Below are 14,435 nucleotides of genomic sequence, written 5' to 3'. Positions count from 1 at the left end.
GAGGTCTAGGAGGATTTTCGCTCTGGACCCTTTGGAAGGGTCAAGAGCGAAAATCTCATTCTTGACTTGATCCTTCATCTTTTCAACTCCAATCTTCTCTAGAAGGTAACAAAACATCATTCTTCACCCAAGAAACAAGGTTTCTGGTCTAAGCAAGGTCAAAAAATAGGCTTGCAAGGAATTTCGCTCTGGACCCTTTGGAAGGGTCAGGGGCGAAATTCACCTTCTTGGCTAGAATCCTTCATTTTTTCAAAGTTTTCAAACATTTCCAATGTCCAAACATGTCCACTCTTCCCTTCAAGATGCCTTACAAATCAAAATTTGGTCAAATAAGGCAAGAAATGATTCTTAGGTTGATTTTCACTCTGGACCCTTTGGAAGGGTCAGGAGTGAAAATCACCATTTGGGCTTGATTGTTCATTTTTCAAACTTCAATTTTCTCCTGGAGGCAAATATAGATCGTTTTCCATCTAAGGAGCAAGGTTTCAAGCTAAAACAAGGAAGCAAATGAAGTTTATAGGAAATTTCGTTCTGGACCCTTTGGAAGGGTCAGGAGCGAAATTCTCCTTTTGAGCTAAAATCTTGATTCTTCAAAGCTTCTAACTCCCTCTCAAGGCAAAAATATACCCATTCAACCTCCATCAAGCCAACACCAAGCCAAAATAAGGAAAAAAACAAGGGTTATAAGGATTTTCTGTAATGGTTACCCCAAAATCCACTTCTAAAGGAAATCACAGCTATAAAGTAATTCCGTCAAACACTTTGCTTGCAGTCCCTAATTTCTCTGTTTTTTGTGTTACAACCCTTATGACTCCGGAATGGTTTGTTGTATTGTTTTTTGTGCCCTATTAACAAGGATCTATGCATGTAACATGAATATGAAAATGAAAGCATAAACACACAACTGAAATAACCAGCACACTGTATTTATAATAATTTTCAGATTAAGTGCAATATTGGCAATGATACAACTCACTAAATACTCCAGCAATAGAATGGCATGAATATTGTTTTCAAAGAGTGATAGCCTGGGCCATAGCATTAGGCTGCTGCTAACAAGATGCTACAGTATGCAGCTGCTACAGTGACGTTGCTACAGTGACGCGGCTGCTACAGTGACACGGTTGCTACAGTAATATTTTATCTTCAGTCAGTCCAATGTCTTCATATATCATCCCCTCAAAGTGGCATAAGCATCGGACAAACGGAGAAGAAGTTATCAGCAAGACATCCAATCTGCCTATAGCTAGAAACGTGCCCAAACTGCCTGATAATGAAGCTGGTAGCAATGGATTCCAAAGGCCAAACCCCAGGGGAATGACGTCTAGAATGTCACAAGAGAGGATAGACGTCCTCTGATGCCAAGAACGTGTCTGCAACTCATACACCAATTTCTTCTCATATTCAACATATCTAATTGAAGCCACAAACGCTTTCTTTTATTCTTTTTCCAAGGGTCAACTCAACTCTCATCGGCAATGTGGGATAAAAGATGAGCAATATAAAAAATATTCACTTATGTCTCCCTTGGGTGCAGATCCCCATAAAATAAATATTAGAGTAACACTTTAATATTTTACAATTAAATTAAATGTTACTTTAATAAAACTTCAGGCATTAAAATGTATTAGCAATCGGACTCCGAATAATGCGAGTGATAGCTCATCAGAAAGCTCTCACCGAGGAGTGTCAAATCCAAACACCAAAACTGGCCTCCACTATGTCCTGCTGACTTACTAAAAATAGTAAGTATGCCTGAAACTGAGTAAATCAACTTCGTTTTGGCCCAAACTGGAAATGACTAGGCCAAAACACTTCAGGATCCCTTTAAACCCTTCGTTAGCCCTCGGGACCATGTAGAACAAGGCTAACGCACACACACTTGGTCAACTGCTAAAGTGGGGACATTACATTTTCGCTCTGGACACTTTGGAAGGGTCAGGAGCGAAAATCATGTTTTGACCTTGATTCTTGATTTTTCAAACTCTAATCTTCCTTGGGAAGCAAACATAGATACTTCCTCATGCATCTCCATCTTGATCCTGACTTTGGCTAAGGGAGAAATTAGTGTTTTCAAGAATTTCGCTCTAGAACCTTTGGAAGGGTCAGGAGCGAAATTCGCTTTGGACCCTTTGGAAGGGTCAAGAGCGAAATTTGACATTTTGGACTCTCTGCCAGGATCATTTTATGGAATATAACATTTACTTTAAAGTGACATTTCCTTATATCTTTCTTCTTTCTTATACTTTAAGTTATATTCCATATATACTGTCAGGATGTTTGAGAGTGGTTTCGGACCTCCAGGAGTTATATTGCAAAATCTAGTTTTTGGAGGATTCTTCAGTTTTCCAGACAGTCAAATTTCAGGATCAGGACATTCCAGACTTAGCCAAATTTCAGGGCCTTTGAAGATCAGGATGACATTCCAGACTTCATCACTCACCAACTTGACCTAGCTCAGACCTTCAAGAATGACACTCACTCACCAAGCAAGACACAATTAGTAACAAGAGCAAAACCAGGCCCTAAGGAAGACTCTCAAAGAAACCCTAATTCTGGGGCCCCAAAGACTCACCTCGGCTCAAGCAAAGCCTGCCATCCTAGTGATCCCCCTGGCGACACTCGAAAAGCAAAGGCTAAAAGACAAAACCCTAAAAGACCTAGAAAACACACCCCAGAAGGCAAAAAGCAGGGGTCCCCATTTGCAATGGGGCGATGTGTGTATCTGTCACAACACACATGTACTCAAAATGAGATGCAAGCTGGTGTAAAATTATGCAAAGCAAATATTTAGATCAGCAGCTCCTAGCAGAATTTTTACAATTTCAAATCCACCAATAGGATCAGCCATGTATTTCATGATATCATGCAAAGAAGTCATAACCCCATATCTCTCTTGGCAAATCCATAATGGAGATCATGCACTATTCTAGGATGATTCATGCGATGGGTATCCACCTTTAAACAGCATTCAAGAGCTTAGACAAGCTAAAGACACATTATCTTTTACCTAGCGCATTAAAGTAAAAGATTACTTTCAAACAACTTATGACAATTCTCAGGTAGTGGTTTGGAAAGATCTCAAGAATATTCCAATTCTAAATGAACAAAAAGAGATATTGCAAAGTCTTCTAAACCAAAGGGTCATATCCAACACAAATGAACCTGATAGACTAATTTGGATGCCCTCTAAATCAGGTGCCTACACGGTCAAACTAAGTTACTAATCATTGTTGAGTCAAGGAAAACATACAAAGAACCAAAGAGCTTACTCCTTTTGTTGGAATGACATGATTCTTCCTAAAGCTGGATGTTTTACTTGGTTAGCTAACAAAATTAGAGATTTTACAACCATTCAAATGTGTTCTTTGTAGGGAAACTCAAGAGGACGTGGATCATCTCTTAATACAATGCTCTTTTGCTCAAACCTATTGGTTAAACATTAAGAAAAAGCTAAATTGGTATGCCCCATTACCAAACAAACTCAGGGAAATTTTCTCAAACTGGCATATACTTCAGAAGACATCACTCTATGCAAGCATATGGAGAATTGTGCCACCAATGATTCTCTAGAACATCTGGTGGGAAAGGAACAAAAGAATTTTCAAGAAAGAGATACCAGATGTAAACCAAATCTCTAATAAAACTGAGAAATCGATCTCAGAAGTGGTAAATGCATATGTAGTGAAAACAAAAAAAGTGGAATCAATTTTCTCAGATTGGGATTCATTCATTTTTAAGGAGTGGAAACACATTTTGCTCCCTTTTCCATTTTGCTCCCTTTTCAAGGAAGTCTATCCAACATGCAAAGCCAAGGCTAGATAGAAGCGAAATTTCTTGGATCCCACCTCCAAAAGGAAAAGTAAAACTAGACTTTGATGGGGCTGCCAGAGAAAATCCAGGAAAATCAAGTGACGGATGTGTGATTTGTGATCACTCAGGAAAAATAGTCATTATAAAAGCAATAAGTCTTCCCATGGGAACAAATAACACATCAGAAGCACAAGCATTGCTTCAAGGTTTAATTTTGTCACTAGTTTAAAAATAAAGTGCATTCAACTAGAAGGAGATTAACTTCTAATTATGAACGCTTATAGACACATACGCTCACAAAATTGGAGGATCCAATATATTTTGCAACAAGTGTGGCACTTAATGAATAATTTTAATAAGTTCAAGATCATTCACTGCTACAGGGAACATAATCAGCTAGTAGATTGGATAGCAAATAGAAGATGTGATCAAGCTGAAGACATCAATACCTTTAATCATGATTCTATCCAATGTTACCAAAAGGTTGTAGAAATCATCCAAAGCGAAGCGCATAATATTTAATAATTCTAACATGTTTTTTGGTCTTGCAGGTATCAATTCAAAAAAAATATGATGCATCACATTGCATCATGATAATGATTTGAGACTTCCTCATAATCATTTCACATAATGTTCCAGCTGTAAAGTACATTCCCAAATAAGATGTGGAGTACATCACCATATGCTTTGGAAAGACTTTCGCATTAAATCCCAATATATTTCAGTGGCGGTGTCATCTTGCAAGCATCAATTCGCATGTGTAACAGGGCAATTTCACAACACAGATAATCCCAAGCAATATCTTGACATTTATTTCTTGGCAGATGTGAGCTGGCAAATTGTAATATCCCTCCTATATCTTTGAAACTGGCCCTCATTTGATGCATTCAAACCACTCTGTTTTATTCACTTTCTTGCCAATGGCAACATCCTCCAACAGAGCAAATTTGGCATATCAACCCTACTTCTAGTAAGGACATGGGAATTTCCCGTCTCGGATATCTTCAACCATGACCATTTGTGCAGGACTTTTGTTCTCAGTTGCAACCAAGTAGAGGAAGTGATTAGTGAAACTACAAGCGAACACGTCCTCTTTACCCCTTCTCGGCTATTATTCTCATCTCAAAATTCAAATTCTTTCCATACTTTTGTCTAACTGTTTGGATTTAATACAATCTTATGGGCAACTGGTACAGAGCGGTGGAATTTGTGCATGATGAATATATAGCCAATCAAGCAAGATGAAGCCATTAGAGGATATAACTTCTTCGAGGGCAAGGAAGAAATGGAGGGATTTTCCTAATGGAAACCTCCACACATGCTTCAATATGTGATGTGTTTAAAGTTGCTCTTGAAGTGCAGAATGAAGGCAGTCTTGGTCAGGCCCTATTTACATATGGTGATCAGTTGGGACCTGTAAAAATGGAGCAGATTTAGAACAAATTCTGAGCGATTGATTTACATGTCAATCATGTAAGCCACAAACATGTTCACAGACCAAAGCCAAAATACACAATCAATACTTTGGGTCGTCTCAAATCTCCATAAATACCAATAGAGCTCTCAGATAAACCAGTCAGATCCAATGCAACCAATATACAAGGACCACATCACACTGCTCTCTTCACCCCTCAGGTCAAGGTGAAAGAAGAGAAAATTGAGGAGAATATCCTAGACTGGGACAAATTTTCAGTTTCTCTTTGCAATATATTGTATAAACATCTTTAGTACTTTGTTTTGCTATTGGTCAAGCATGGCTCCCATTTTGGTCTTCTCAGCATCTATTTTATTGTTCTTATCTATAGTTACTGGTTGAGCTTTGCTCCCAAACAGGTTTCAGATGTTGAGTCTGACTTCCTTTTGTCATACTTTAATCTTTGTAGATATCATATATATATATATATATATATATATATATATATATATATATATATATATATATATATATATATATATATATATATATATATATATACACTCGTTCAGCGCTTTGCCAAAAAATAAAATAATATACGTTTTTTTTAAATCCAATTGTTTTGCTCCTATACTTTTGATCTACCAATTTTTTTCCCAAACAATTTTCGCTGTTATGGGACTCATTTACACTAACGACATTTTAATATTTTATTTCCTCATCTATGTTAATGATTACTAGGAAAGGAGCCCACTTACCAGAAAGAATTAAATTTATTTTCACTAACCATTATACATATGTTACACGAGGATCTGTTCACACCCCTCAAACCCCTGACCCTGTCCCCTAAGGCATTTCAGGGTGTTAGGGGATGTCCCCTAGCCGACCCCCCAATATGAGAAAATTCGAAAACATCCTAGAATGCAACCCCAAAATTGGGGACAATAGGAAACATGTTGGGGACAGCTATCCAAAAAGCAATTTTTTATAATGTTTATAAAACATAAGTTCATAAGAATTAAAAAAAGACTGGTTAAATATATCATGGTAGCATTATAACAGCAGTATAACATGACAGCACTTATAACAGTAGCAATAAATATATCATGACAGCATTATAACAGCAATTAAATTAATCATTACAACAGTGACAACAACAACAATAGTACAACAGCAATAGATATATCATGATTCGAATTCATAGTTGATGATATAAGTTATATAATACAATAACAGCAATGATTTGGATTTCTGATTTCATCATTCAAAAAAGTTGCAAACTTCAAAATTCTTGATATGGTATTAAACATGTACTGCTGCTCATTGACTCAGAAAAATTGACTCTCAGACTGCCTTCCTCCTGCCGTCCCCAAAAAAAGGCCCTCAGACTGCCGTCCCCAAAATGCATCCCCTGTCATCCCCCCATCCCTGTCCCCGAAACGCCATGGAACATAGCATTATACATTACATGGTGCAAAAGAATAGAATGAATTCATAAATAGCCACTGAATGTTACTGCAAGAAAGTGACAACAGAGAAAGCATTAACAAGTATCTAAAATTATAGTATTATAAGAAATGAGCTGAGGAGCAAGGAAAGTAGAAATAGCAATTATTTTGACAATATAAATATTCACCTATCTCCCTGAAACAGAAAGCGCAAGCAGTGTCACAAGATGCTAAAGAAAGTCTGGTCAGACCATCTGAGAAAATTCTTTGCTATCAGCTTGGTTGTCAAGGTAGCCCTTCTGCCAGTACCACTTGCCTTTCCTCAAATAAATGCTTTTTATAGCCTTTTTTCCATTTACTTTCCAAAATACCTCCCACTCTCTCTCCTCAGACAATCAATGCATTTGAACGTACATGAAGAAAACTAGTATTCCTTTTCTATTGGCCTTAATTGCAACGCTTATTATTTATCAGCTGCATCAATTTCCCCTTTCTTAGGGTTGACTATCTTATTCATTCAATTACATATATTTCTTCTAAGATCAATTGACCTTATTTACTTAAACTTGGAGAGTTGGCCATAAAACAAGCAGCATAAACTGAAACTCTTATCTGTAAACTTGAACAAAGAAGGAATGTGCTCAGATATCATTTTAAAAAATTGTTGAAAATGCAAATGTTTTTTTCTGGAGAATCATTGTGGGATGTAATTAAGTTTAAAAGCCCGATACTTGGTTGTCACTGATCTCATTTCTACTATCAATAGCTAAATGGGATCTGAAATGAGAATTAAAAGGCTTATGAGATGACATAATGTCATCGAAGTGCATGCAATAGATATTACTAGTAATCAATAGTTTCCAAACTATATGAAACTTGTATCTATTTTAGTTTTTCAGTAACCCTAACAAACTGCCAAAAGAAATTGGTAGAAGCTTATATGAACGAATATGATTGATTCAAAGAAATGTTCATCAAAAGACAATAAAAGATGGTTATTATTCAGAATTCAGAATTATTGAGCAATCTAACAGGATAATGGGCACAACACATGGTTTATACAAATCTATATGCAGCTATGAATGTATTACGTTTCAGAGTCTGAATTTCTAAAATGATGCAGATGTATGCTGAAATATTGTGAAACTTAAACTATGCATACGAGTTGTATAATTCAAGAAAAATAAAAAGGTTTGCATGGAAACAAAAGTAGAGGCCTACCTCAGTAACAAGAGGATGAGATGTCATCATAAATTCCTCAAGATCACTTCCCCTATTAAAACTTTTAGAGCAGTTTGGACAATCTGGAAATTGTAGAATAATTGATGGTCTGTCATGAAATGGAAGGCTCAGAGCAGAAATGGCTGTCCTATTAGAAATAATCCCAAACTTTTGTCGCTCTGGTGGAAGCATATTATCCCTTGCAAACCTAGACAGGTTAGCATACAAAATTTCAAAATTATTATATTCTTCTAAAGTGCAAGATGATTTATTGAAGAGGGTATCCTTGTATTCACTTGAAGAATGGTAACTTCCTTTCCCACTAGACACTACAGCTGTGCTTATTTCTGTCTCTGCTGAATCTTTGTCATGGCCTGCAAAGCATAAACCATATTTTGAGAGAGTTGAGAAACTGCTTCTGGCATTCTCACAAGTTTCATGTTCAGTCACAAACCCATGCTCCTTTGCAATCATTGATAATGATTTAGGAGACATTTCTATGTTCTTGTCTCTCCCTAGATTATTCACTGTTATGGACTTGACAGTGTCATCACTCTCAAGCTTCAACTGGCTTGTAAGAGTTGACTTCTTGGAAACAGTTCCAGGGTTATTCCTTCCAAAACTCTCCTCTGAAACAGAAAGAGCATTAGTTTGATCAATATCTTAGCTTCAAATCAATGCAATAAAGAGATGAACATTTTCTATTTCTAATTCATGGTTCTGTTTGACATAGGACATCAAATATGCATAGGTAACCCAGCATGATAGTTATTCAGATTCCTTTCCCAGATATCCCCATAAGCAATTTCCAGCATAGACTACAAAATAAATCCTACTATACCAAATAAAAATAATATGAAATAATACGCAACATGAACGTATATTCATTTCTGAAATGGTATTAAAGCTACTAATACCTTTGTTTGATTTTTTAAAATTAGTTTTTTTAATGGCAGAGAATCTCTTTTTTGTTTTCTCACTGCCTGATGTATTTTGAGCCCATCCACAGCTGTCAAAAAGAAGCACTCCTTTGTCTGTCGACTGTACAAAGGATTCCACATCTTCTAAAGTGGCCAATTGTTTCAGAGGTATATCACAAGAAGGAATTGTCATAGCATGCCAAACAGAAGCTAATATATTTTGAGCACTTAGTTTCCCACTATATTTATATGGCTCGCCTTGTCGATAGAATAACAAATTCACTGCTTTGTTCCCAACCAGTACATCGCCAAGAAGTTTTTCAACATTTCTGTAGATCAGCATCAATCTTAGGCTTTCAAATTGTGCATCCGAATATTTCATGAGTTGCACTAGTTCATTCCTTAAAGCTCTAGATTCTCCAGACCCTGCATTAGTTTTTGAATGCAAAAAATCAGTAATTGTCTTAAGAAATAAATATACATACATACATATATATGTGTATACACATATATGCACCTTACACATAGACAAACACAAATATATACCATAGTATCGATGCACTTGAAAATACCCCAGTAATCACAACCTACAGCATTTGCCATGTCATTTCCCAAGTTTTTCAAAGAGTGGTTTTGATTTATTTTTTATATATCTTTTTTAGCTCATTTTTACGCTAGAAAAATATAGAGCAAAGACCAACTTAACATTTTTGGTTTTGGGTTGGGGTTAAATTATTTTAAAATTTCTTTTACTTTGAATAGATTCTTTTTCAAAAAGAAAATTAAACCACAATGAGGGTTTGCTTTAATTTATATCCTAATGAGAGTTTAGGTAAGAAAACACAAGGTTGCCCCTGAAATAGTAGGCCATTCTTCATGACGAGTTCATCTACTATTTGAGGGCAGCTATTTGCTTTTTTTTGTATAAATCCTGTAAGTGAAAGTAAAAAGGATTTTTTTAAAGTCCTAAGCATTTTTTTATTGTTTAACATGTTTATAATGTATAATGTTTATTTTGATCTATATGCACTAAATTTGACATGAAATAATGAAATAAGTTTTTTCTTTGTTTTTACCAATAGTGATAGTACTTGCATTTTAGTTCCCCAGCTTTTGCCAAGTTTTTCTTACTTTGAAACTAGGTAATTGAATTCCATTTATACTTCTATGACACCATGTCAATGCCATAAATATGGAATACTACTACAATGAATATTTTATGTGTGTGTGTGTTTGTATATATGTAAATTACATATGCATATATAGTTGTACACAAATGACCAAATTGGGTGAAAGGAGTGCCTAGTGCATATTCTAGATAATCCTAGAGAGAAATCAGGAATGACAAGGAATAACACCCCAAAAGAAAGCAAATTGATAGAAAATATTATATGAAATAAGGTCAATCAGACACAAAAGTAAAAACCAATTACAACAAAGAAGAACTAAAGAAAAATGAACTTGGGCTATAAAAGTAACTAAACACAAAAGCAAAAACAAAGAATCAAAGAAAGAGAGGGTAAATTAAAAATGATTAATACCCCAAAACCATATCTACATGTGGTGAACCAAGTAGGAAAAGGAACCCCAAATGAAAAATATAGCTAAAGATATCAAAATGAGTGACCAAGAATGAAGAGGGAACATCGTCACACATCTGCAACAAGATCTGGACCAGTAAAACAAATAGCGTCTTTATCAAGCACAATGAAAGACCTAATAATCACAAAATGTCCAGGTTTAAGGAACTTGTTTAAACAATCCCATAAGGAATTAGAGTGCAACCTTTCCTAATCTCCAAGGCTAAGGAACACCCAATTGCAAAGAAACTAGTGAAGTTCACCTACCTCTTGACCATGGGCTTGTGTCTTAGAAGGTCCCAACACAAAAACAAAGTAGACCCATAGTGCCTATTAGCATTTTAATTTGTCTTTTACAAGACAACTTAAAATAGAAAGATGTGCATGGTAAAACAACTCAAGTTTGGAAAGGCAGACCCCTAAGACCTAAACTAACTTAAACCTCAATTAAATTGGCCTTAAACTAAAACTTACAAAAAAGATATACAGCTACGCACACTTTACAATGTTCTCTAAGGGTGGTTTTCGTAAAGAAAATAACTATTTGCCAACGTTTTTTTTTTTGCTTTAGATACATCATACAAGCACCAGGGTGTTAATACCCATGCCTTCCAAACAAGGTTTTTGAAATTGAAGAATGAAATAATTTAAACACACAAACAAAACCTTCCAACTGGCTAAAACAAAGACCGGATGTTCAATGAAAACAACAATTGAAGGAATAACACATGGGAACACATGATTCCATAAATTAAAAAGTTAGATCATATACAAAGCCACAACCTAAGTAGACAAATAACCTCAACGCAAAGCTTGATGGTAAAATCCACTTTCCAATTTAATTAATGGCATTACAAACACATTTTCAATAATTACTTCTACTTGAACAAAAGTTTTTATAGTATAAGCATAGCATGTTCTATTCCCCTGGTTTATATGCTCAAAGCACTTATCTATAGGTTACACATACCCAATCCTTGGGACTTTAAAATAATCATTTTAATCCCAAAAAGTGAGCTTTAAAAATAAACGCTTATAGGCTGTTGAAAAGCTGCACAGAGAAAGGTACTTTAAAGAAAATATAATTTAAAGTACAACTAAGAAAATAAAAAACTAATAAAAAAGACCTAGAAATAGGCACTCCTTCGCCCAAAACATTACACTAGAAATAACTACTACTGAAATTAGTCATTGCTAAAATAGAAAACCAGCATATGAATGGCCTCCATGATTCAATGTTAGGGCCTCTTCAATGTTCATCCTCATGAAACATATAATGAAGGCTTGGATCTCAGTAAAAGGACTCAAACTACCTCTAGAGCTCCACATCCCTTCTCTATAAATAGAAGACAGCTCCAAAATAATTGGCATTCTACAATAAGTAAGACTAATGGTGGCCAAATATCAGTTCATAAGCTTTCCTCATTGCTAGCACAAATCCAATAAGAGTGCAAACTTCTTAGCTAACTATGGTGCAAGTGAAGACACTTTCTCCACAATTGCAAATTCCAATGCCAACAATTTGCCTAATTGTCTAATTTGGTTAAGCTTGATGTGGATAGATCCTAAGGCATTACAAGGCCCCATTAAATCTTTATTTGAAGGTTTCGAGAATAGAATCTGAAAGATGCTGACTACTGAATGTAGCAATCTGATTTAATTTTCTGATTCTGATTTCTTTGGCCAGCGGTAGGGGAATTTGGTTTCATATGTTTGCTTTTGTGGTTTTATGCTTTTTTTGTGCTTTAAGTTCGTTGGAATTTTGACAATGCAATTGAATAACAATGATAAAACATAAACTAATGACTGCAAATAAATTTCAGATTGACTGATTTTCTAACAGCAATTAACAAATGCCAATAAATAGTAGAATTCAACAATGATATGCCAAAATTGGCCTACCAGGAGTCCAACGCCTTGCCTGGAGGGCTACTTTATTGACTTAAATGAACCCAGATGTTGCTACACGAGCTTCCAATGTGTCCTAACTGCTCCAATGAGTTTTATTCTTCTAAATAATAATTATCAAAAACAAATCTAACACAAATAGACCAAACTGCTGCTGTATCCCTCAGGCCCCCAAGAGACTTCACTGAAAATGGTCAATTTTCCACACTGATTTGTTCATATATCTCTCCAAGGAAATCATAAACCTAAAAGAATGATTCCAAACTTTATTCCTAATGTTGACAATGAAATTTGCACAAAAAAACCAGATGTAAACCCCCCAATTTATTTTATGTGAATTCCCAGGCAACCTAGGAGTGTACGGCTAGGCTGGGAGAGGTATGGCTGGCCACAAACTGCAATAATTCACCAGAATCTGCCCTCTAACTACTCAGATCTGATTCTCATGATTAGTTGCTGCTGTAAGTGTCAAAATTCTTTTGATTAATACCCTTGTTGGTCAGATATAAGCACTCCCAGCACTCCAAATTGACAAAATATGAAAGGGTTTTCGTCCTTTCTCTCAGAAATGGAGGTCTACGTCCCCAATTCCAATCCACACCTGCAAAGTACGTTGCAGACCTGCAAAATAGTTTTCTTCTCAAAAATCTTCAATCACAATGAGTCCCAAAATGCACGTACGAGTCCTTTTCTCTCCAAAACCCCAAATCGAACCCCTAAAAGCATCTTTTCAAGATTCCAAAAGAATCTTCTCTTCTTAAAAAGGTACGCCTAGTAAGAAGGTTATTTCATCATGAAATTTTAACCACCTTTTAATTATTAAACTCTCCTAGGAATGTGTGCAAGGAACTTTTTATTATAAAGTCACTTATTAAGTCATAAAGTAACTTATAAAGTTACTTTTATTAACTTTTGAATAATAAAGTTATAACTTCGTAAAGTTACTTTTATTTAAATTTTCTAGTTATAGAAAAAGTAACTTATAACCTCTTATAAGCTTCTATTATAAAGTTTATTGAATAATTTCTCACCAAGCTCTAAAATTGGCTAAATATAGCTCCTCCTGGTGGACCAAACATCTCCTAACCCCATCATTTGCCTACGGAGACAGCTAATAGACGACTCTAAGATTCTTGAGTGATCACTGGAAAAATGGGGGCATTACAGTCCTCCCTTCCCGGGATTGCTTGTCCTCAAGCAACATGAAGCAACCCACTGCTCCACTCTAATAAAATTTCCTAAGCAAATCAATTCCGGAATCCCATATCAAGATGAGGAATCCACGGTAGGAGCTGAAATAGGAGAATGCGAAGTCAAACAATTCATCACACAATAAGAATAACGCTGACACATTAAAAGAGCCGGTGGCAATCCCAAAGTTGAAGCATGTCCATCATCATGAGAAAAACCAAAGCATGTATCATGCGTACCCAACACTACAGAATTACTATGGCTCATTTTCCCATGATTATATGCACCAATACCATAACAAGAGAACCATGAAGCACTGTTGTTATAAGTCTGAAAATCGGGACTGAATATTTCCCTTGTATTCATTCCTATGGTGTCATCCAAGTTGGCGCTAACAAACATGTCCTTGGCTGTCCCTCCTCTAAAATCATATCCAATTTCATCAACATTATATGGAAGGTGACCAACATCAACTAAAAAATCAGAACTAGACAATTCCAATTTCTTCTTATCATCCATGTGGCAAATGTCATGAATATGAAGGAGACGTTTCTTAGTTTGTTGGGCTATCAATTTGGCATGTCGTGCTCTTGCCAACCAATCCTCATTCAACCTCTAAGATTGTTCTATATCAGCTGTTCCAAAGTGCACAAAATCTGATTTACTACAAGATGCACCAATCAGTGTTTTAAGACTCATGGACTCGCGAGTCCATGGGAGCCACGAGTCGACTCGCGAGGCGAGTTTTGGTGAGTCCGTCTGAAAGACTCGAGAGTCTTTTGCACGGACTCGCGAGTCTTTCAGATGGACTCGTGGAACCCAGAAAAAACATCATGCAAGCTTTAAAAGTGAGTTTTTTTAATTTTTTTGCCCTCATTTGGCATTCTTGCTTGGTTATGACAGGTTTGTAGGGTGTGAAGGAGGAGAAATACAAAGAGGA

General features: G+C 36.0%; 1 protein-coding gene across 1 annotated transcript in view; it reads right to left on the bottom strand.

Moving 5' to 3' along the window:
* Positions 1 to 14,435, bottom strand: part of LOC131068661 (uncharacterized) — a 97,577-nt gene that overhangs the window by 60,525 nt on the left and 22,617 nt on the right. The window contains exons 2-3 of the mRNA XM_058003897.2: positions 8,814 to 9,242; positions 7,897 to 8,525 (exon numbers count right to left, since the gene is read on the bottom strand). Coding sequence (XP_057859880.2) covers positions 7,897 to 8,525; positions 8,814 to 9,242 — 1,058 coding nt within the window. The remainder of the gene's footprint in view (positions 1 to 7,896; positions 8,526 to 8,813; positions 9,243 to 14,435) is intronic.

This window comes from Cryptomeria japonica, chromosome 6 (genome assembly GCF_030272615.1).
Source record: "Cryptomeria japonica chromosome 6, Sugi_1.0, whole genome shotgun sequence".
In the NCBI taxonomy this organism is placed as follows: Eukaryota; Viridiplantae; Streptophyta; class Pinopsida; order Cupressales; family Cupressaceae; genus Cryptomeria; species Cryptomeria japonica.
The sequence above is the reverse complement of the archived record's forward strand: the minus strand, read 5'-3'. Positions and strand labels throughout refer to the sequence as shown.